The 24,349-nt window shown below is 38.8% G+C and overlaps 1 protein-coding gene across 6 annotated transcripts in view; it reads left to right on the forward strand.

Annotated features, from left to right (window-relative positions):
* LRRC28 (leucine rich repeat containing 28) overlaps positions 1 to 24,349 on the forward strand; it is a 48,349-nt gene that overhangs the window by 17,675 nt on the left and 6,325 nt on the right. For 4 of the 6 annotated variants that reach the window (XM_038146701.1, XM_038146703.1, XM_038146704.1 and 1 more), the window contains 3 exons: positions 14,025 to 14,231; positions 20,440 to 20,542; positions 23,979 to 24,154. In XM_038146701.1, coding sequence (XP_038002629.1) covers positions 14,025 to 14,231; positions 20,440 to 20,542; positions 23,979 to 24,154 — 486 coding nt within the window. Of the gene's footprint in view, positions 1 to 9,465; positions 9,515 to 11,042; positions 11,503 to 14,024; positions 14,232 to 20,439; positions 20,543 to 23,978; positions 24,155 to 24,349 lie in introns of those variants that run through there. The other 2 variants (XM_038146706.1, XM_038146707.1) reach the window with 2 other exon arrangements.

The following is a 24,349-nucleotide window of genomic DNA, read 5'->3' on the forward strand; positions in this document are numbered from 1 at the left end:
TTTAACTTCTGTGGTCATTTCATATCAGAAAAAAAGATGAGGCACAATCTCAAACTGAAGCCTGGCATGGAGGCTTCATGTCAATAACTGGAAGCCTAAAATCCTGCTGCAGCACAAGGTCAAGTGTTTTCAGTTTTATAATATTAGTTTTATAATATTTAAAGGTCACTTGAAATTGTAACATAACTTTATTGATTTTGATTTTTTTTCTCTTCTTTGTTGCACATTTTAGCAAGATTATAATGATTTTGGCTCAATCACACTTTTTTTTTTTGGCCTCTAGCTTTGGTGATGCTTTAAGTTGAAAAAAAATCTGTGCCTGATTGAGTTTTGACTGTATTTAAACATGAGCAGTATGCTGATGTAATTACTGAGTTCATTAATAGATCCAGGAATGTCTGGGAGCTGGGTGCTGTACATCAGCGTCTCAGACATCCTTGTTTTGTTGGAATTCCTTTGTATGATCTGGGCAGAGACTGACCTGCAAATGTTCCCTTTTTATGTGGCAATTCCTCCTGGCTGCCAGATTGTAGTGACAGTTATGGTGGCATCACCTGTCTGGACAGAGACATCTCAGGATGACACCCACTGAATTCTGATCACTAATTACTTCATTAATAGATTGTTGAACAAACCTGATTGTAGAGGGTAACACTGTATCCATGTGAGGCTGCCTGTGACTTGCTGTTGCCTGTTTTTTTTATTTTCAGTTCTGATTTTATTCTCAATTCCAAATCCCAGATCCTCATGTTTTTCATTTTGAAACTGGATTCTGAGAATGGGCCAATGCTGCCATTTGTTCCCTTCTGTTCCATGTGAGATCCTAGTGAAAGTTTTCCATGCATCAAACTCAGAATTACCCCCTCCAGCCCCTCCCCGTTCCTTCCCTCCTTTGAAGAGGAGCTCCCAAGAAACCTGATGGAGGTGTAAGTGAAACCAGGATGGAGCAGGAAGAGCCACACTAGTTATTGCCGGTGGTGCTCCCAAGCCTGTTGAGCTTCTGGCTTAGCAGTGCTCCTGAAAATCAGAATCCTTGCAGGGACATGTCTGTTGCTGAGCTCTGGGCCATGGGCTTTCCCCGTAGCTGTTCCCCTGGAGGGCTCTCAGATAGGAGATAAAGGAGTTGGAGCTGCTTCTAATGGGGATGCTTGGATCATTCTCGCATTCCTGAGAGGATGGGAGCAGATTTAACTGGATTCTCTATTGTTCAGAGATTTGGTGCTGCCTCTCAAATCCTGGCTCGTTCTTCTGCTGGCAGTCCTTGATTTCTCAAGTGACTATAAGCCTTGTTTCTCCAGGGGTTTTCCTCTTGTTTGTGGGGGTAGGCAGGAATTTTGAAGATGTTGAGAGTGCTTTAAGTAATCCTGACAACCATTCATCTGAAGCTTAGACTTTGTGAAGATGTTGGAGGTCTTAATATGACTGTAGAAACTTGGTAGTTATGTTGCATGTTCTTATGCCATTTTATTAAATAAGGAGTCTTAAGTACAACTCATTTCAACACAGCTCATTAAACATAAAATTGCATAACATTTTTCTAGTAAACTCAACTTGAGATTTCTCAGTGAATTGTTAAAATACAGATTTTTTTTCAAAAGGGAAAGACTTTCATGTCCAAGTAACTTCCAGACTTTGCTTTTAAAAGCTAGTTATGTGGTGTATGCAAAGCAATACATTGAAAGGAATTTAAGATTAAATATTGATTTTAATAACTAGAGTGAGAAACGGTCTTGAGATCACAATAAAATGAGTAATAGGGTGATGTGGAGATGCTGCTAGACAGACAGATAGTTGATACAGTAATGTACCAAGTTGTCATTCAAACATCTGACAGAAGAAATGACAGCCTGAAATTTCTAGGGTGTATGGGAACAGAGCCCTGATGGAATTCCTCTCCCCACTCCTGCCACGGATAGAGCTGCCCCTTAGGAGCAGAGAGAGGGCTTTGGAAAGGAAATCTACTGACCTTTGAATGTCCCCCCAATGTCATGCAGAGCCAGGGGCCACGAGACAAAACTGGGAAGTTTATACAGCAATATATAACTTTAGAGAACATTAAGTTGTCATTGCTGCTTTGATCAGTGATAGAATATACTTTGATAAAACTCAGATAAAGGGCTTCAGGCTGTAGCATCAAAACAATGCGTTGTGTTCCTTTTAGTTTGAAAAATGTATTTCTACAGTCTGTTTTTAAGAAGTGGAATGTGCTCGTGAGAACTGATTAGACCTGGCACACAGACCTAAATAATGAAGGTCAAATAGAATTATTTGGTTTTTATATTTTGATTGTTTGAAAACCTAGGTTTGAAATTTATGGGGAGGACTCGTTGTGACACTGTTACATACCACAGAAAAAATCAGTCTGGAAGTGGCTACAGTTATGTTTGAATTTAGTCATTATTCCATTTGTGGTGTTTGTTCTCTGTGAATTTATTGTCTGCACAGCAAATGAGAGAAAGAAGTAGAGGGTCTTTGGTTGCTTTTGGTCAATCTTATTCCTGTGGTGTTGAATCTTAAGATGTAGAAAAACAGACTACAAGAAATTTCATTTTGCAGGGATGTAATTCTGTGTATTCTTGCTTGGAGTGTTTGAAGGTGTTAGTTACATAAATGTATCTAGAAATCCATAAAGACTATAAAACCTAACATTTCTAGTCGTTTTAATTTTATGGATTATCAGAATAGGCTATAAAGCTTAATAGATCATTACTGTGTTCATAGCTCTGGCAAATCCCTTCCCACCCCCAAAATTCTTGGTGGCACCTCTGATAATCTTGGTAAATGAGAAAGAGTGATGGCTCATTGCTTGTCTGGCTGCTTTGCTGTGCAACTGTCATCAGGACTGGTGAAAATTCATGTAATCACTGTTGTGTTTATTATGATAAAGTGTGTTAAAGATATTGTGGGGGGTTTAGTTTGCTTTTGTGCTTTAGGAAAAGCCCAATCTAACCAAAAAAGGAATCTTTAGGATCTTTTACCTTTATTCTTACATGAGAAAAAAATCTACATCAGAAGGAAATTCACGTAAGTTACTGCAACTTCTTTTAAGGTGTCATTCCCCTGCTTTTGAAACTTCTTCCCTCAACATGCTGAACCCTTTACTGAGAGCACAGCAAAGCCTCTTCTTTGGAATTTGATAGCAGGGTTTTTCCGTGCTGGGGCTGGCAGCAGTCAGGTTCTGAGCAGCACCCCCGGGGCTGTCAGGAGGCGGATTCTCCGCGCTGCGCAATGCGTGCATCAGCCTGTCTCCTTCGAGGGAGCAGCAGCAGGATGGCACTCCTAGTAAGTCTTCTCCCTCTGACTGGTCTTAGAGAAACCACTTGTTACTGAGGACATACTCTGAGAAATTAACCTCAGCTCAAGTAATCGTATAGTGCCTAATCTCAGACCTGCTTCCTAAGTAAAGGAATTGACGAAAAAGTTGGTTTGTAACTCATCTGTCATCACTGAATTCCTCTGCTGATTATCTGATTGTAAAGATAAGCCTCTACTGATTGCCTGGCTCAAACACATGTGAGATATATGAACCTCTCGCTTCTGCAACTTCAAAACAGATGCTCTTTAAAATACTTGTAAAAGTCTTTGGGTTAGAGCTGTAACCCAAAAGTAAAACTGAACTTCAAGGGAGTTTTGAGGGCGTCTCTCATAAACCTTTGCCAATAGCTGTTCACACGGGTGAAGACAGATGTGTATTGATAAGGCTGAGACCAAACCTTGGAGGTGGGGATGTATTTTGAGAAAGATGTTTCCCATACAGATGGTGTTGAGCTTTCTGTAGTATGAGAACTTCTTTAATACCAACAGTCTGTTCAGTGATGTTTAGTCAGGCTTTCAGAGAACCTCAGCTTTGAACAGACACTAAACTGCAGGTGTTTTTTCTCTGAAATTTTTCATCAGTTTGTAAATGTGTGAAAAAGAAATGTTGGTAACTGCTTTGCAGTTTCCAGGTTTACCTCAGAAAGGCCTTAGTGATTTCAGTGTGCTGGACTGCCAAGGACCTCTAACTTTGTTTTGCTGCAGTGACTTATTTTGGGAGGGTCCTAAGACAAGTTGAAGTAATCCATACAAGCAAAACCAGCTTTTCAGGGGGTTTATGTCCATGCTTGCTGCCTTTACTGACATTGTTTTAGAGTAAATTTATCTGTTAATTCTAACTAAACTAATTTGCTAGTAATTTTTCATGTAAAACCTCTTACTAATTTGAAATTTGTGAGATTTATTTTTTTTCATTTGTGACAGGAAAAAATAGCTCTTGAAGCTTATTTTTTATTGTTTCTAGGGCTGGGTTTTAAAAGTTAACTTGCTTACCCCTTAAACTCTAAAGTCTTTATTTATAAAGTTATCCATGAATGTACTTTTTTGTCTCTTTGGTTTCCTTGATTTTTTTCCTTTCTTTCCCTAAGCTCTCCCTAACTATGTACAGTGATTAGCAGTATTAACAGGTAGTTGATTTTACTTGTGCATTAAGCAAATGCAATTTACTAGTAGGGATTGAGTGCTCAGGGAAGCTTGGAGAACAAAGTCATTCAGTCTTTGAAAGGGAACAAACACTAACTGTTAATGCTGTGCAGTAGAAGAATTTTATAATATATTGATTTCCATTTTGACTGTATTGACCAAGTATAATTTAGCTTTCTGCATACCACTGTGAGAGAGCTCAATTACTACTTGTTATTGACGTCCTTGTTTTTATTCAGCTGCTCTATTAAATGAATTGAGGCAAAATAAAATGCATCATTTACTGACACTAAATCTAAATGGAAAAAGCCTGTGAAGAGAATGTGTAGAACTCGAGGTATGATGTGAGATTAACCTTCCCATGGTTCATGTCCCACACACAGAGTTTGATACCTGTATTTCAGTTAACTTAATGTTATTGCCGTGGTATTTAAAATAAAGACCTGTGTTTACCTTAGCATTGTCCAAATCTGCATTAAATTGTCATTCTAGATGGAAGGCTTTGATGCCAAGCAAGTGCAAGTGTACTCTAGTTGGTAATTACTTAACTTTTGGGAGCTTTATGAACTAAGACTGTTTATTTGTGTCGGTAAAGGAAGGCAGTTCAGAATTACTTGAGTGGGGGGTTTGGAGTGTAATTGCAAGCCTTACTTGTCTACTTCGTGCTGATTTGAAACACTCAGCAGAAACTATCACTGATTAAGACAAGGCTTGCAGTTGCTCTCAGCATTTATAAAGTCAGGACAATGCTAGTGTTGCTTGAAGTCAGATGTCTTCTTTTTTTACTGATAATCTGAGTTTAAAACTGTTAGTAGTTGGTCCATAGCATTTTTCATGTAGTAACTGTGTCACTATAGCAGCTCCTGCCTCCCCTTCTGGGCTGGTGAATTCTCCAGGCTGCTGAGTTCAGCAGAGACAGCTGGGACAGTGAGGAGGAGCAAGAGAATCTCCTGGTGCTGCTGCTAGAAAAGGATATCTGGATCTATAGTTTTCATGGCTATTATAGTGGGAATATTTCCTGTAAGGTTTAGCCAGTCCCTCCCCAGTAATTACTGTTGCAATTTGTAGTAACTGCCAGTGGCCTGGAAGAACTCTTCTTTTCATAGGACTTAAGACAGTCCCATCCAGTAGCATTCTTTAAAAAAACCAAATATAGTGACTCCACTGCTGTAAACGTGGCTCCAAGCTAAAGATCTCCCTTTGATTCTTTTCCTTATCCCACACAAATTTATAGTTGCATCTTTCTGTTGTGAAGGCCAAATTTGACCCTCAGGGAAGGGTGTTCTGTGGTGTCTCCCTGTAGTACAATGAGTGAGCCATAAATTGCCTTGCTACAACAATACTTTCCACTGAAAGATGAAAATTGAACCTGGACTATCACTTTTGTTATACATTTAGTGGAGAGGAAGAAAAAAAACCCTAACTAACCTCAAGAAGAAGAAAGATGTGTCTGTTGTGAGTTGGCTGGAAACAGTTGATAGCAACAGTCATAACAGATTGGTCTTTGTGTGGATTATTTAGACACCAGTGCTGTAATGAGTTAGAAGCCACTAATCTGTGTTTGTCAGAGACCACTCTGTTGTGTTGATCTCAAGTTGTTCCTTGGACAAAGAAAGGAAAAAGCTGTCCTAGAATTTACAGCCAGGACTAGCCTTGTCTCTGTGGCTTCCTGAGCTGTCCTTAATCTCTCCTTAGGATGCCCCTTCTGTTTGCCTTGCTTTCAGTACTGGTTTGTTGTATTTAAGGAGCCATCTTCAGCTGTCTGGCATCGTGAGTTCAAATCATCAGCTCTGTATTTTATGCACAAAGCTTTTCTGGAAGGCTTTTTCCCCCCCCTTTCCATGTATTGATATTAGTGCACATTGAAGGGTGGACGATGTGCAGCAGTAAAGATAGTCAGACATAAACAAAACAAGAGAAACGTAACAGGTCTCATGCTTTATTCATGTCACTTTTGTTTATGTTCTTACCACCCAGAAAAAGGAAAACAGCTGCTCCTCAAAAGAGAGATAACAGCAGAAAAACTCCATAAATAAGAGACTTTTTCTGTAGAGTGCTAGCAGAATTTTTCATGCAATATATTTGATAAAGTACCATTTTGACTCTGTATACTTAATTTTGGCTGCTCTAGTCAAAATTTGAGGTATCATTTAACAAAACCATAGAATAATATTAACACATTAATTTCACATCTCTTGTTTGTGTAACAACAGTACCTTGCTGTGGGGCAGTGAAATAGGCAGAGCACACTAGAGCAAAATGAAAGGATAGGTTGTCTTCTGAAAAAACAAACCAACCAAACAAACAAAAAACCCCAAACCAAGAAAACAGCAAACCTGATAGTTTCATGGCCTTGAGTTACCTTTGTGCATAAACAATTTTTTTCTCTCCCTGTTCCTCTTGCCCTTCCTCCCACCTTTTCCACTTTTCTCGTGTATGATAATTTCTGGTATTTTTATCATCTGGTTTATCCTAACTGTTCTCATTGAAACCATCAAATTGTGGACAAAAATGTAATTCCAGACCTGCAGTGAGAGGAAATACAGGCTAATAACCACTGTGGATCTGTGCTCTGTGTGTGTGCTGAGAGAAGCACAGAGTGTTGGGCCCATGGCATTCAGACAGCTGCCAGTTCTGTTAACTGAAGTTTAATTGTGGTGTAAGATGGGGAACCACTGACCTTTAGAAGAATTTGACTTAATGAGACCCTCATACCTGATGTCTATTTTCAGCCATTTTTAGCTGACCTAAAATTACTGTTTAGCAAGGTTGGACTTTATGGAGCCACTTTTCTCACCTTTGCTTGTGAATGATGGCACTAAATAAATAAAGATTGGTACTAAGTTTGCATGTGACATTTAGCAAGGTTGAGGGAAAAAAAGATTCTATTTTGGTATGTTCAGCAGAAGTATGTATTTTTCACTTGGTTTTGGGCTTTGTCTGCTTCCTAAGTGTTTTGGAGGAGAGTCAATGTAGTTTATGGCTGAAGTAGGTGAAACCAAGAATTGGGAACAGCTTTGAGGGGTGTTACGTGACTGTGTTCATTCACGAAGACTGTCCTGCCCCAGAAAAATCTTTTCCCCTGTTCTTTGCAGCCAGAATATTTGTGTGAAATGCAGCCATAAGCATTGCTTTGAAATTAATAGATTGAAGTTTGATCAGCTGGGATAGAGGCCTTCTTCTTCCATAGAATTTTTATGGGTTTGAACTCTTTGAGCACTTTATTTAAAAGTGAGTTATTCATAAAACAGTTGCTGCAGTATCACAAGATGTCTTCCAGTACCTTCTTTTTTTTTTTTTTCTTCCTTTAAAAAAATAAAGCAAATATTAGCCTATATGGGAGAAATATGAGGAAAATCATCTTCAGGTCTGTTAGATTTACAGATCACTTTTCAAGTTCTCTCACCGCAATACAGAGAAAGAGCATGCAGCAGTGTCAAAATGTAAATGGGTTTCAATTTGCCTGCCCCTTTCATTGTCCTTAAATCTAATGATACCAATTTCAGTTATGGTTAAACTTCCTTGTTTGAAGATGGCACAGGTCTACCTTAAGTGTCAATTTGTGCTAGAAAATTTAATTTTTATAGGCTATGGAATGTGAGCTGTGTGGTAGGACAGTAAATGTAATGTAATATATAATAGGCTATTTAATTTATTTTAACCATCTTAAAGTCTATTTAAGTCCTCCTGAGACATCCCAGAGCAGATCTAAAGGAGATCTTCTCCATCAAGCTCTCAGCAATTTATACTTACACTTCCTGTCTGTTACAGTTTTCAGTTGATAATAGTATCCACTTCAAATTCATGGCTTGTATAGACTTGGATTTTTTTTTTCTAGTGGGACAGGTAGTGAGTTCTGTTAAGTATGGAAGACTTCAAACACTTTTCCTCACTGGTGCATGGTTTTACAGGTCTAATAAGGAAATGCATCTTCTGCTCAGCTTCATGGAAGTTGATTAAAACATGATTTCAAGAGTAAAGTAGGGTGAAATTGCCCTATTGCCCTTTGGGAGGGAACAAGTGTAGCCAGTCCCTCTCCTCCTTTACTGTTTCAAGAAGAGCTCTGACTTGCAGCTCCTTCTTGCCATGATTTTCTGTTCTTTTTCTTTCCATTTCTATCCCTTAAGTCTAGATGTTCTTGCTTTTCCTGCTGTATGACAATTTGGTTCTCTACCACATTACTACTACTTTAAATGCTTGGGTTGACAGCAACCTGAAACCTAATATTTTTTACCCAGGTGCAAAATGAGAAGTCTAAACAAGGTAGACCCTTGAGGAACACCACCACTAGTAATATTTTCTCCATCCTAGTAATTTACCATGAGGTGTAATCCTCATGTGATACCATTAACTAAGAAATTTCATCAAAGAAAGAAAAACCATTATGGCATGATTAACATTTGAGAAGATCTGGGCTGCATTTCTATTCTGCTTTCTATTTATGTTCCAGTCACTGGTTACTCCTGGGTGCTCTTTCCCCTTAGAACAGTTGTTATGAGATGCTGAGGAACGCTGAGCTCGCATTAACAGGTTCTACGTTTCTTCTCCAGCCCTAGGCTGCTATCCCAGAAAATGTCCTATTCATTGAGAACCCTCGTGCCCAAATCTGCAATTTTGATATATAACCCTTTTTTTTTTTTTTTCAGTATTCTGGGATGGAATTTTTTTTAAGCAGCCTCATCTCATTTTAGTAATGGATGTGGTAATTTGCAGTGCTTTGTCCTTGTTCCCATGAGGTATTCTGTCTTTGTCCTCATACACAGCATTATTCTTACAGGAAAAAATGATGCAAAAAGCTAATTTAATATTTGGTTTGTCCTCCTAATTTCTACTCCTTTTGACATCAGTTCTTCATTTCTTGCTCTTAATTTCTTGTTGAGAAACCATTTGTTTGTCTGTGAGTTCCCGTTTTCCTGGCCTCCTGGCAGTTTGCATTTAACCTCTGCAGCCTGACCTCTGAAGTGCCAGCTCTCTTTGCTGATCAGTCCCTTTTTCCATTCCTTGTAGGTTCTCTACTTTCCCTTAATATCCTGCTTTGAGGTGCATTCTCATGCAGGTAGGTCTGTGGCCCTTTCCTCTCCCCCTTTTTAACTTTACTGGGATATAAGGACTCAGATTTAAAGTAAACCCTTCCCTCCCATACACTCAAATCCAACTGTGTATGTGTTTCATATATCTTTGGATGAAATTTTGGTTTATGGCCCATCAGGGAAAGCTGGGATTACTCTTGAAATGTAAAGAAAAACTGTTGGTTATTTTTGGGTCATGCAGCTGGTGAGTCCTGTACCCCCAGAAAAGATTAAGGAAGTTTGAATTGCCTTTGGCAATTACTCTATGTTGTATAGGCTGCTTATTTCCAGATGGGTTTTGGGGTTTTTTTTTGTTTCCTTCACGTAAAACCATGGGAATTAATTTGAAAAACTGGCATTTAAACCATCTGAATCAGAAATAGATTTTTTTTCTTGATGCTAGTTATGTTTATACAAATACAGTTAGAAGGTCAATAATTTTGGACGTTCCCTGAAATCCTTTCCTGGTTTCACTTTTTAAAAGAAAAATATTAAAGGTATGCTGATGTTTCTTTTTTCATTATGTTGTGGGCCAGATCTATTTGGCACCTTTTTGTTGAAAACCCCAGCACACAAGAGGACAGTTCACTTTTCCATTTTTCCAAGTAAATGGAAAAATGGGAGAGCTCTTACACCAGATGCAGAGGCTGCTTTTTGGGGCTGAGTGATCCCTTCTGACTCTGCATATTATCATGGGAGAAAAGGATAAAATGAATTCCCCAGTTTTGGAGCACAGCCTGTGCGGGTCTGCGGCACCGCACGGCCCCTCGGAGGCTGGAGGAGGGCGCTGGGTGCGGAGCCTGCGCTGAATTTCCGTGGGCTGGGGGGTGTTGGATTCCCAGTCTGTCAGCCCCTCCTGTGTGCACATTGGGACCATATGGGATTGCCCAGCTCCATGTGCTGGCAGCACTCCCTGCAGATGGACACGGATGAAATGCCCGAGTCCACCAACCAGCTCGGGAGCGTCGCGTTTGGGCTGTCTCTGCCTGTGCGAGTCTCTGTCCTCCTCAGCTGGGGGGTGGCAGAGCTACTGAGGGGTTGGGGTTTTTTTCTGGCTTCTGGTATCAGAGTGGGGCTCAGTGCTCTGCTGTGTTGATTTTGATAGTGTTAACCCTAGAGCTAATATAAATTTTAAATTACACTTTTATGAATTTCATTTAAATGTAATTGGAACTCCTCAATGTGGTCTAATGGTGATGTATAATGCTTGTCCCTTTCTTACCCTTGGGGGTGCTGGGGGAATCTGAAAGTCCCTTTGTCAGCTCTTTTTGGTTGGGAATAGCCATTTTCTTTCCTGGATCTGCTGTAAATTTCCGAAGTTCACCTCTGGTATATCCTAGTGCTTGATGAGCTGACAGCAAGAGAGAGATTTGCAAGTCTTTCACTGTGTTTGTTAGCCAAGGCTTCCTGCAGTATTTATGCTGCAAGACTTTAAAAGCAAGCATAATACTATTTAGTAACTAAAAGCTTGAAAAACTTATTAATGGACTGTTTATATTTGTGTTATTCCTCTTAATTGTTTCCCTTGGCTTTAATGAGATGAAAACCAATTTAGTGTCATTAGTAAGTGTCTGAGCATGTTCTTCAAACTGAGCTTTGAGCACTATGGTGGGGAGTCTGGGGGTTATATCTTTAATATGAGGGTTATATCCTTAATATGATGGCACTTTGTTGTTTGGCTTAGTCTTAAACTTCACCGTGGGTCAGTGGGTGTTTGTGCAACATGTGGCACTAGATGTTGAAAGTGGATGTTTACATCTGGTATGCATTGGGAGATTAAGGTAGAGAGGATGAAGTTTTGGGTGTGTGTTTTTTGGATGAAGGATAAAGTGAGAATACTTTTATTTCCTCTTAGATTTGAAACATATCATTCTAGCAATGCCTTTGAAACTCTGCCAGCTTTGCCAACCGTAACATTTATGGGATTTTGGACCTAAACTGAACTAGAGAACTGTTTTTAGTGGCAGAGAAAAAGGTTAGTGCATGAAAATAGCTGGGCCTATTATTGACTGCATGTGGTCAGTGGTTTGGCTGAATGTAGGTGGCTCTTTTCCTGTCACTGTTTTCAAGCATATGGCTTTGTGATGAATATAAAACTCTTTCGAAATGAGATCTGCTGCAGTTCTTTTTGCACAGTAGTCTTCTGCTATTTAGTAGTGATTATTTTGCTTTTGTCATTTATTTTCAATCCTGTAGTAAAAAAAAAAAACCTTTTCAAGTAAAGCTTATTCCTGTTGACATCAAAGCTAAGAGGTTTGAAGAATGTGATCATCTGTGTATAGCAGCTGCTTCTGTCAGTAATATTTCTAAGAGGATGCATAAACTGTGTTGTTGAGTCTTTATTGTAGCTGATGCTGGGATTGTTTGCAGCGGGCAGAAACTCCCTCTAAATGTGCACATGCATTTTTGTTTAATGGTTACTTGTGTGAAAATCTCTAATACTGAATTACAACTTCCCTTTCTTTGCTTTTCATGTTTCCAGTCTTGAAAGTAACATTTATAGCAGTTTCTCCCAAGGTGAACTTCTTTTTCCCATTGTGTAGAAGACAGCTTGGGTTAACCCAGTGTTTTGTTTCCTTCTTTGTGTGTAGTATACAAGGTGCAAGCTCAGAGCTCAGGGAACAGTGAATTTTCTAGCTCCTGCTGCAGAGAGCTTAAGGGCACAACAGGTTCTGTTTAACTTTAACTTAAACAGTGTTACCCTATTTATATCTTTGTAAAAGAGCTGGGTGATAGAGCTGTAAATTGTACAGATTGTGGATTGTGTAGATTGTCTGGTGTTTTCAGTGTAGAAGATTCTAGTGAATCTTGTGTTAGCAGCTCTCAGATGCAAGAGCTGGTTTCATTCAGCTGAGAGCAGAGTACATTTGGGTCTGCAAGGTGCTGAAAACGGCAGCAAGTTTGAGGGGCACAGAGCACTTCATGAGTTGGTTCCGTTGCTGTGAAGTATTTTTAAAACAAAGCAAAACTGTTCTGTAGGTTTGGGGGAAATGTTATGGTTTCCTCCTGTTTGAGGGAAATAATATATAGAATTATCCAGTTTTTAGAGTAACTGTAAAAGAATAACTAAATAAACAATGAGGTAACTTGCAAGGCTGCTTAACATATTTTGAATGTATTTGTCAGTCAGTCCTGCATCCTGTTTCACAGGCCAGACACAGGGGAAAACACTGTTGCACAAGTGAGGCTGCTTGTGTGATCGTGTCTTACACATTTTTAAGAATTTAGTTGTTACCTACCTAAAAAAAATATACAATACTATTTGAAACACAAAATCAACTTTTAGATTCTTGAAATAAAAATAAAATAAAACTTCTAGGCACTGTAATTATTGCAATGGTAGATTAGGATTTAATGAAATATCTTCCTACAATATAACATAACAATATCGCTCACAGATTATTAAGAAATTTCTTTTCTAATTTAAACCAGCCCTTCTGAACTGTATCATGAAGACAGAGCTGTTTTTCCCAAGCATGCTGGGTGAAAGACTGTCACTAAGCAAGAAGTGCTATGCATGTGTTTGTAACTCTTCTCGCAAGAGAATCTTAAATAATCCCTCATTGCATCCTCAGTATTAAAAAAACAAATTCATTTGAATTTTCCTGAGTTTGTGGTTGTGCAAAACACTCTCAATATCAGAAAGCTTTGTAATGTGTTTTTGTTTGCATTTTGGTTTGATTGTTTGTTTTTCCCCCCCCCCCCTCGTTATGATTTTGGACTAGGAAAATGCTTGCTATTTTGACAGCAGTAATTGTCCCAATTCAGGAATGCTCTGTGAAAGAACTCAAACTTGAACATACTGATAAAGGTTCCTAACTGATACTGATAATCTCCATCACCTTCATATTCTGAGCCTTTTTGATACATGAGGATGATGGAGATGATCATGATGCCTCAGGTTTTAGCTTTTATATTTTTCAGATTCTGTGCTGCTTTAGTCTGTACTTCTGAGCTGCATATTATGGGATGGTGAGCTCTCTGCACAGAGCAGGGATACAAAACAATTCCTTCTCTAGCTGGGGACCAAGGGCAATGATCCAAATCTCAGGCCCAAGAGCACAAACAATGTGGGCTTAAGAGAGAAAACCAAGAAGGATGGGACTTCATAAGCTAAAGCTGTAATGGGACAATTAACTCCACAATGTTAATGGACTAAAACTTATAAAAATGTGAGACCCTGTGACTGGCTGTGCATTTTGGGACCATTTTGGTTCATCATGGGTGCAGCCCTGGCTGGGCTCTTGTGCTGCCCAAGGTGAATCCATTGAGGAGATCCTTTTCATAAATCCCTGCTTTATTCTTCAACTCCATCCTCCCTCCATTCTAGGTCAGCCTTCACAAGGCATCAATCAGTATCAGTTCTCAACATGGATTTATAGAACAGTATCTACAGCAAAGCAGCATTGTCAATGAGCTTTTATTTTAATTCATGTGAGGGGTTTTTTTTTGTGGTGGTTTTTGTGAAAGTAGTTCATCCCCTTGCTTGTTGTGCAGAGGTTGGAGACCTGCGGGAGCTGCAGACTCTGGACATCTCCACCAACCGCCTGATGACGTTACCCGAGAGGCTGCACATGTGCCTTTCCCTGCAGTACCTGACTGCAGACAGGAACCACCTGTGGTCTGTGCCCCGCCACCTGTGCCAGCTGCCCAGCCTCAACGAGCTCTCCATGGCTGGCAACCGCCTGGCGTTCCTGCCCCTCGGTGAGTCCCCCCCTGGGGGGTGGGAGACAGCAAAACAAACTGCCCCCAGACGTTAAAAAACAAAGCAACAAGTGAGTTTCTTTGGTGGTCCCCGCAGACTCTGTTTATGGAGCTGTCACTGGGATCATATTGTTGGAAAATATGTTAATAAAAAAAATGCAGGTTAAGGTTTCGTGGTTTTTTTTAAAGCTATCAAATTTGCTTTATTTTTAGCTAACCGAGGGGAAAAAGTTTAAATGATGTGCTTAAATATAGTACTGTGTAATCTGAGTTCCACCACTTTGGGTAATGATCTGTTTCTGTTTGCTGGATCTGATGATTTAACTGAGATTCCTCAGCTAGGGTTTAGAACTTGTTGTGGAGTCCCAGTAACTCCGTATAAATTACTTTTCAGCATTAGGAGTGTCAGTACCACATAATCCAGTGCAGGTTTATTTTGTGCTGTGTACAGGCATCCATCACAATTTCCAGAGTAGTAGCTCAGGGAGGAATTGATGTGCCTTTTGCTCAACCCTTTGAAAGTTTGGAAGAGTGGAAGCAGGTCAGGAGTGGGAGGTGCAGTCATTGTGTGGGGGTTTGTTGTGGGCAGTCACTGTGTGTTCCCTTTGGGAAAAGCAAATCCTCCTCTCTGAACTTGTCGCTTTTCAGCCCTGCCACGGGCTAATCTCAGCTGAGATACAGACACACAAGCAGAGCTGCCCTGCCATCTGAATGACCATTAATACTTTTTCTAGAATACAGAGTTTGGTGTTAATTAGGTGCAGATTAAGTTATGATAATCATATTGGAAAGAAGGTGGAAATTGAGATGGCTAAAAATGAGATCATAATTTCTAAATTAATTACATTGTATAGGTTTAAGTTAATCTTTTCAGTCCTAGCAGCTCAGTTTTTAAAGAACTTACTGATCTTCCTGAATTTTTTATCACCTTAGTTTTTATTACTGGAAAGTAAGTGCAAATAATGTCTCCAGACAAAGTGTTGCAGTTATGTCCCAGCATATGTCATTATATAAATGAGAAAACGAGTTCCAGGATGCATCATCCAGATTCCACAGTACTAAAACAAGCAAATTGCCTTCCCTTATTTTGGCAAATATTTTTAACTCCCATAAGAGAGGAAGTTAGACAATTTTAATTTTGCAAAAATTCAGTAAGATGAGATGTGAAATTTTAAAGGATAAAAGTTTTTGCTGCTTTTGCACTTGTAGCTTACCTGTGAGCGAGCCGTGACCTGGATGAGCCATAGATCTGCCAAAGTTTTAAGTTCAAAAGGAGGAAATAAATCTCTAATATAATGACACACCTTCTTTTTTCTTTATTTTTAGACTCAAATTCAAAACATTCAAAAGGAACTTTTAAAATAACGGGAAACATCAAAGACTGTCAATTGACCTTGTTCAGTAGTTCTTAATAGTGACTCACTGGTGAACATTTGGAGATAATTTGCTATCTGTGGATATGAAACTGAATCATAAATCCTAGAGTTCAGAGGAAAAGCAGCACAGTATAAATGTAAATGTTTAATCCTTCCTCTGAAGAATCAGAAGGCTTCAGAGTGGTCAAGATGTGATGAAATAAAGTAGAAGAGAGAGTGCATTGAAAAGCAAAAAGATTAAATCTATCTTCTGTTGCTTGGGAAAATATTTGTCTTGGAGTATTGCTGAAGTTAAGTCATAATTGCAGCATTACTTCTGCTTGCTGCACATGTTGGCTGGTGGGGCTTTTGTGTGTATTCTTACATCCAACTTCACTTTACCAATTAATGACTGATAAGGATGCTAAATAATGGTGAAAAGTACTGCAGAAATACTTTCAAGTGATAGTCAAGCAAATATTGTCAAAACAATTTTTTGCAGTTAGGGAGCTGTGTTGAAAAACAGAGAATTTATTCATCTCCTGACAGAATGGTTGAGGTTTTTTTCTTTTTTTATTAGATGTATCCATGTTAAAAGAAATACATTTGAAACAAATTGCTTAATGCTTTTTAAAGCATTATTTACTTCATTTGTTTCACGTGGTGGGTGACATCTACTGTGTCAACCAGGAATCCATTCTGCCTTGTCCAAGTTTGTCCCTCGTAGCTGCCAGCAGAGCCTCTTGTGAAGTGTAGTGGAAATCTGCATTTTCCTGCTCCTGGATTGATGGGTGCAAGGTTTATTCCAGCAGCAGCACAGCCCTGCTGGACTGGGATCAGGAGGTTCTTTGCCCTGTACTTTCTTTTAAGTCTGCAGGCAGATGTATCTTGGGAAAAACAGTGTAACACTGTTGATCAGTTTTAAAATACAGTAAAAATACCTGATCCCACTCCCTGACTTTCAGAACAGGACCATAAACAAGCAGATGGGTAAACAATAGTGAATTACTAATTTGTTTTGCAGAATACACCTAAATCTTGGATATGCCAGTGTTTTGTAAAAACCGTTTTTCAGCTGTGAGTATTTCAGTTTATACTGAAAGAAATGAGACACCATGGATCTCAGCCTTTGGGTCTTCCTAATAAACTAATTTTTGAGAATAACTCCAGAAATTCTATGCATAAGTTGAACTGGAAGCCGCATGCTGAACAGTTGTATTATTGTCATGGTAACTTCATGCTCCCTTAGTAAATGGTCTTAGAAATCTGCTGATCATCGTATATCAATCTACTTACAACATAAATTATCTTTTGACAGAAAATTAACTTTAAATTTTTAGCATTACCAAGTGCTCCAGTGCCTGAAAACGAATTCCACTGCAAGCAGAAATGTGAATCTGATGACACTGCAAAAATAAAAATCATTTGTGTAATAAAGTACAAATATAATTAAAATAGGCCGTAAATTCTCAAGTATACTGGCAGTACAGGGGATGTTATGACAGCAAATATTAAGTATTATATCACTTTATTTGGGGGTTTATGTGCACTTTTTCTTCAGAAAATGGGTCTAGTAATTATCAGTGCACAGTAAACAAAGGTCTTATTCTACCTCAGTATATGCTGCTTTTGTGTCCATGCCCTCACAGTATGGTTAAAAGAGCATCAGTGCAGCCACACAAGAGCTTTTGTTCCATCTTCAGCCATGTGGAATGCATATGCCAGGGCCCTGAGGTTAAAAAAAAAAAAGGAAAAAAAAAAAGAGGGAGAAAAAGAAAAAAAATAGAATTGGGGTTTGTTCAGGACTCATGGCATTTGGTCATTTCTGGGAGAGAGGTCTTTGATCTGGGAGGCTGGAAGGAGGAAAGTGGAAATGTTTTAGACACAGTACAGTGCTTGCAAAAGCCACATGAAAACCTTCTTTGTAGCTTTAGCCTTTTCAGAGATGGGCAGCTTCCTTATTGCACTGAGTTCTTCAGAAGCATGGTTTTTAGAGAACTTTTAACAATATTTGTTGGCTGATATAAGACGTAAAAATTAATGTGGATGGGATACAAAGAGCCTTTCAAAGTGATGATTTATTAAAATTTAAACTTTATAGATAATGTTTGAAACTGGGAAAAAATCTTTTGGAGTCTAGAAGATGCTTGGTTATTTAATGCAAAGAAACTCTATCAAAGGAACATTTATAGTTACAGGCTATTTGGCTTTGGGAATTGAATTTTTCCTACTGAGATATTTTGTCTAACATCCAAAAATTTGCTTTAATTACCTAGGAAATGCAGTCAACTCAGAACTTAGAATCTAAACATAGCATAAGATAAAGACAGAGGGAAGAGATGAGATGCAGCCTCACTCCCCCCTCTCAGTGCATATGAAAAGAACAGCTTTAGGGCTTTTTTTGACTTGCCTGATTTTCAGCCCATTTGCATACATCTGTGTAGAAACCAGCAAGATGAGCCTCTTTTAAAAATTTTCTGCCATTCTCTAAATTAATAAGTTAAACAGTAGCACATTCAAGCTACCCCAGCAACCCATAGTTTCCTGCTGGTTTTAGTCTAACTGGCTTCTGCAACACAAGGGAACATTCTCTGGACATTACATGTCCCATCCACCTGCTACCTGCTTTAAATTGTATCAGCTGATTCCTCACCAGCCTTAGAATATTTTATGGTGTTACCTTGCCTCTGTGTTGCAGTATTTTTATTCATTGTAGGATAACAATGGGGTTTTGTTTCATCTAAAAATATCCCAGAACTTCACTAAACTATTTTCAGCCCTGCAGTAGTGAGCCCAAATAAATCATCTCGTTGAGGTGATGCTCAGCAGCATCTCCAGCAGTGCCCATCAGTCAGCAGAGGGATTTGTGCTCCCATCCTGAGGCAGGACACTTGATGGATGCAGCAGATAGTTCTGTGAGCTGGAATGTCTCTGGGACAGGGTCAAAGCAGCATGTGATGGTTGAATGTGTCCCTTGATGTCCAGTGACTCTGCTTTGAACAAAGCCCAGATTATGGTCCCTGAAACCCCCACAGACTGTTGCAAAGCAAGGGTCTGTGTTCAAGGGGAAAAAAACCCAAAACTCATTTTTTCTGTTAACACTTTTATTTTAACAAAGGAGTCTCTTCGTTTTCTGTTGATATCATCGCTTGTTCTTTATATCAAAGATTTAATATTGTGCCACTCCTCAGTAAGAACTTTGAAGGTTTCTGGTGCTCACAGCTGCCATTCAAATGGGTGATAGCTGAAGAGATTCAGTATATTTTCAGATGGACACACATCTGGGGAGGGATCACTCAAAATAGCTGCACAAAGTGGTATTTAGGGCTCTTGTGTACAATAAAACTATTCAGTAATAAAGAAAGGTTTGTATTACTTATTGTTGTAGTAGGGAATGAGAAGAGATCAGTATTCCAGACAGAATTTCTGAATAGAAATATCATAGAAATGGTTTTAATTTTTATTCTGTTCTTGGTGATGATTACAAAGGGGACAGAAGCTGTGCCCATTTCTCCAGTTGCCCTTACATTTCTGCCAGCCAAGGTAACTGATAAAGATGGGAAGTCAGAATTAGTCAATATTAGTATTGTCTTGCTGTGGCTGATGCAGCCAAATGCTTGTTTATCTTAGTATCTCCAAGGTCCTCATGAAAGTTTAACAAGTTGGGAGGCACACAGATTATTTGTGTTTTTCATGCTGCAGTTTGTCTGGGTCACAGCTCTCCCATCCTGGGCAGAGGCTTTCAGACTTTGTTCTCCTGGTTTGTGCTTTGCACTAAACATAGAAACCTTTTCCTACCCCAGTGTCTCAAAGGGCACAGGAGTGACAGATGAGTTGCCCAGCTGGTCCTACACATCAGCTTTTTTACTAGTCCAGAACTCTTTCAGACTTTTCTGTTTAGTTCATTTTGGTGTCTTTTGAAATGTCTCTCATTTGGTTTTCACTTCTTTTAATAGCAGACAGTTTTACCACTCACTAGACCTTGCTAATAAGCAAAATTCTCATTTCTGAGAATTCTTCCAAGAAACCTAAATTTTCCCATTTAATTTTAATTTTCTAAGCAAAATAAAATAGATCCATACTGATATGCTTCTATCCATAGGTATCTTAATAGATTTCTAGTCCACAAAGGCATTACTTAATCATGCTGTACTTGCTTCTTTTGACTACCAGCCATGAATATTTTAAGAGCAGTAATGCAATCAGCACACCTGCAGAAGTATTGATCATTTATTGCAGCCACAACTTTTGATGTCTAACGTTCTGCAGTTTAATGCTTTGTGTTTTCTGGGGCTCTGTAATTCACTGCATCACACAGACTCGTTTCTGAATGACTGCACTTGTATTTGGTTAAGGCTAATGAATCCCAGCAAGGATCCCTCCTTGGAGAAGAGAAGGAGGGGGACAGAGCACATTCTTGTGTCTGTCTTGCCCGCTTTCCCAAAGATAGAGAAGCTGTGATTTCACTGACATGAGGCCAGTTAATGAAAGCAGGTTTGACCTTATGAACTTGAAGTATGCAAGGAGGATTTGAAATCAATTGTCCCTTTGCTTCTTCAAACTGACTTCAGAGTTTGTCAATGTTAAAATTTAATTATTTATAATGGGATTTTCAGGGCTTCTGAAAGGGGGCTTTGTTTTGTTTCAGTAATTTGAAATGCTTGCTTCTAAACAGCTTTTCAGCTCATCCATAATAAAACCATTGGCTGAAATTTTACAACTGAGAAGTACTAATTTATGTTTGCTTACGTTGAGTCTGATTAGCTTATTTATAATTAAAGAGAACTGCTTTGCTTATAATTGTCACTTTGTCATCCTTTCTCCCCTTGACTTTTCTTGTTTTCTAAACCCAGATTTAGGTCGTTCTCGAGAGCTCCAGTATGTTTATGTGGATAACAACATTCACCTGAAGGGCCTCCCATCTTATCTGTATAATAAAGTCATTGGTTGCAGTGGGTAGGTATGAATTAATTCAGATGTCTTGTGTACCTGTCCTTGTAAAACTTCTCCTGTATGATACAGCTAGTTATTTTTGTGTGTCTGTGATTGAGTCAGAGCTGATGTTACTTGGAGGGGATTACTGCAGCTCCCAGCTCTGTTTTATTTTTGTAATAAATCTTCTTTGTTAATTGCTGACTTTTGACTATTTTAGTATTAAGGCATAACAGTGAAGTTACTCCGAAAGAATTTGTAATAATAATGTACGGTCTAGAGCTGACTTTAAAAGTTGGCCAAAAGTATAGGCTTCACAGAGTTTCCAGAACTAAAGAAAGAACAAAATAATTTTAATATATTGCAGCATCTCTTTTGTTTCTAAATGCTCACATTTCTGTAAGTTGTTGGTCATATCTTGAAAAGTTATGTGCAGCTCCTTCACTCATTTTACATCCCAGCATCAGCTTCTTGTAGATCTTGGTACCTACTAACTAAAGTGACTTTTTTTAGGAGTTATGGATTGACAGGTTTATTTTTACATGTGGATTTTAAAAATATCCTGGGCTGTCTCATGTTTGTGGTTAGAATGCAAGAAAAAAAGTGGTCTGTGTAGGACACTGGCTTAATTCTTTCTGCCCTGACACTGGCATAAATTAGGATCAGCACCCCTGATGAATGGAGCCTTACTGGTGTAAAACTGATCAGAAGAGGATTGTCCCCATTACCATCTAATTATAAATTTCTGGTATGCTCACTCTCAGCAGATCTCGCATTAAATATAAATTCCCTCTCTACAGCCTGCACTCTGCTGCAATATGGGAGATGCTGAGTCTTGGCATTTTAAGGTTTTTCTAATATTCCCATGTCAGCTGCTTGGTGATATTTAAATACTTGCAGTTGGATTACAGTTCTGCTGAACTGTGTGACTCGCAAGCTTTTACTAATTTTGTTTTTCAGGAAGGATAAATTCTAGCCTGTTTTCTTTCAGAACTGATTGTAAATTGTTAGACAGACATTAAATTGACCTTAAATTTAACAGAATTGTATTGATTGTGACCAAAAATAGTAATGATAATGCAGGAGATGGTCCAACTGGCCTGCCTGTTTCAGGTGGTTTTATACAACAACCATGTCTTTTTTTTTTTTTTTTTTTTAAGTTTTAAGTTTTCATTTTTTACTCAGTGAAAAGAATTTTATCTTTGCACTGACCTTTGTGAAGATACCAGTTCTTTTTGCTGTTCTTACATGTGCAGTGCTGGTGAGACCACCTGCTACTGTCTCTGATATTATAAATCTAGTACAGAATTATAGAATCTAGTCTTAAAAATCTGGTATAGAAGAGACTAAAGGAGTTGCAAGTGTTGCAATGAAATTGATTCTTGTAATGCCTTTGTGGAACAAAAAGTGATTTTCTTCCTTAATAATTAATAGTAAAAAGAGATCATTTCTAGTAAGAAAAATGTTTGTATTTGTGCACCAAACAGATCCTTGTCTTTGTTCTGAAACTGTCTTGAAACATTGCAAATTATTTTTAAGAAAAAATTTCAGTGTGAGAAGAGCACATATATATTGTTAAGAAACCAAAGATTTTATTTGATAATGTGCTGAGAGACTTCAAAATTGTGTAATAATGGTCATGTGAAGAATTTCTGTGTTCTTTCCAAGAAAGCATTAGTAACCAGGCTAAGGTTTTCATGGGTCAGGCGAGAGTTGAAGATCCAGGCTTTAGTGCTCTGTCTGGCCCTCCACTGGAGAATAGAATCTGACAAGCTGCTGTTACTGACATAAAGCTTGATTTCTGAAAATAGAATATAAATTGCCTTGTGTAAGTATTGAATCTCTGTCTGGGCATCCTGCAGTCAGACTGACTGAAAAAAGTCTTTTATATGAGAGGTGATGATCTCAGCACTCAAAATAAATTTTGATCTTATTTTTTGCAGATTGGATTTCATAGTCCCCAGTTAGGGATTTGTCAGTCTTGTTGAAGACAGCCAATAGGTGGTCTCAGCTTTTTTTTCCCCCTCACTTATTTATCCACCAGGCTTCTTCTGCAGCTCCTATTTTTCCCCAGCTGTTTAGACCATCCTCTAGTCCAATTTTTAGCCTCCATGGATTTTGTGTGTGGCATTAATAGCCTCACCCTTTACATGAAGTAGACCAAATGTCGCAGCTCTGAACTGCAGAGGCTGTAGTGAGTTCAGGGTTTTTTCCTTAGTGAGGTTGGTAAGGGGTTATTCAACTTGAAAATGCAACATTATGGATTTATTTATTGTGATAGCTAACTCATTGGGAATGGATCGTTGGAATACTGGATCTCTGAATTCCCACTTATATTTTAACCACGCTAATGGGAAAGTATTAAATATTTAGCAAGAGGCTTATTGACTTGCCTGCTGTTTATGCTGCTCTTTTTTGGTTGTTTCTCTGGGCTGTTTCTCCTTTAATCAGAAGAGATGAGATTCTTTGTTGTCAGATAAGTACTATGAGACTTCTTTCACATCTGATAAGGTTGAGAGTGGTTACCTCCGTTTTAGGTCTAATATCTGGGAAGGCTGACAAATTTGTGTTTCTGTTCCATTTGTTAGGACTGGCCCTAACAAGTTGCTCTTGGCTTCAAATTTCAGTTGTCATAAACAATTCCAATTCCCTTGTTGACTTCCCCAACCTCTTAGTAGAATTTTCCTATGCGTGTCTCTCTGGTATGATCGCTTGCAACAGGGATCACGTAAAGAGTTATTATTTTTACTACGAGCTAAGTTTCTCTCTCTGGATCCAAATAACCTTCCCTTTCCATATATGATTTGGGAAGGGCAAGGCTAATAGACTTATTAGGATATCTTCCCACTAGAGCGTGGCTGTTGTTTTTATTTTTCCTTCATCTGCCCACCCTGTGCCCTCCAAGGGAGCTCTGTGGATGGGGAAGGGTGTAGTACAGAATCACCCAGTGGCACTTAAAATACATTTTTCTGGGGGGCTGGAGTTTGCCTCATGTGTTATGGTTGAGAAACCCATGATTGTTTTCAGCTGGTTGATCCAAGACATGGGAAGCAAACTGTTGGGTAGGAAACTGCTCCCCTCAGTAGAGGATTTACTTACAAGAGGCTGCTAAAAGAGATTGTCACGTGGGCAAAGTAATGGGCACGTAGCATACGTGGTTCACCTCCTTGGGTGTGTTCTCATTTCTTTATGTTATTTGATGAGTAATTCCTCCAAATGTCCCATGTCTAGCACATCACAGAAGGTGGGAATCTGTAGAAACATAGAATCATAGAATAGTTTCAGAAGGGACCTTTAAAGGTCAACCCCACCAGCACTGCTCTCTACAAGGAATCCTTGAGGGGTGCTGCAGTGGAGAACAGTATCAGACTTACTTTGGGTTGGTCATCTGGGTTTCCCTGTAAAGTTACTTTTATTATTTTTTTTCTAACCACTTTCTAAATGTCTTGTGTCCTTCTAGTTGTGGTTCTCCAATTCAAGTTTCAGAGGTGAAACTGCTCTCTTTTTCATCAGGCCAGTTAACTGTGTTCCTGCCAGCAGAGGTGAAATCTATAGGGACAGAAACAGATCATGTCCTGCCTTTGCAAGAACTGGCCATGAGGACCCTCTATAACACCTACTACCGGTTTTTGAAAGGTACGAAGTTTTCTGCTTCCTTCAGAATACAGAAAAAGTGAAAGTGTTTTCTGGCAGTGACAGGAACATTTTTAACAGTTCTTCAAAGGCTTGGGCAAGGATTTATATTTTAAAAGATTTATTTAATCAAATTATGTTTGAAATGCTGCATTAGAACAAAAATGTCCAATATCAAAAACCAGAGTTCCAAAGACT

This window comes from Motacilla alba, chromosome 10 (genome assembly GCF_015832195.1).
Source record: "Motacilla alba alba isolate MOTALB_02 chromosome 10, Motacilla_alba_V1.0_pri, whole genome shotgun sequence".
Lineage (NCBI taxonomy): Eukaryota > Metazoa > Chordata > Aves > Passeriformes > Motacillidae > Motacilla > Motacilla alba.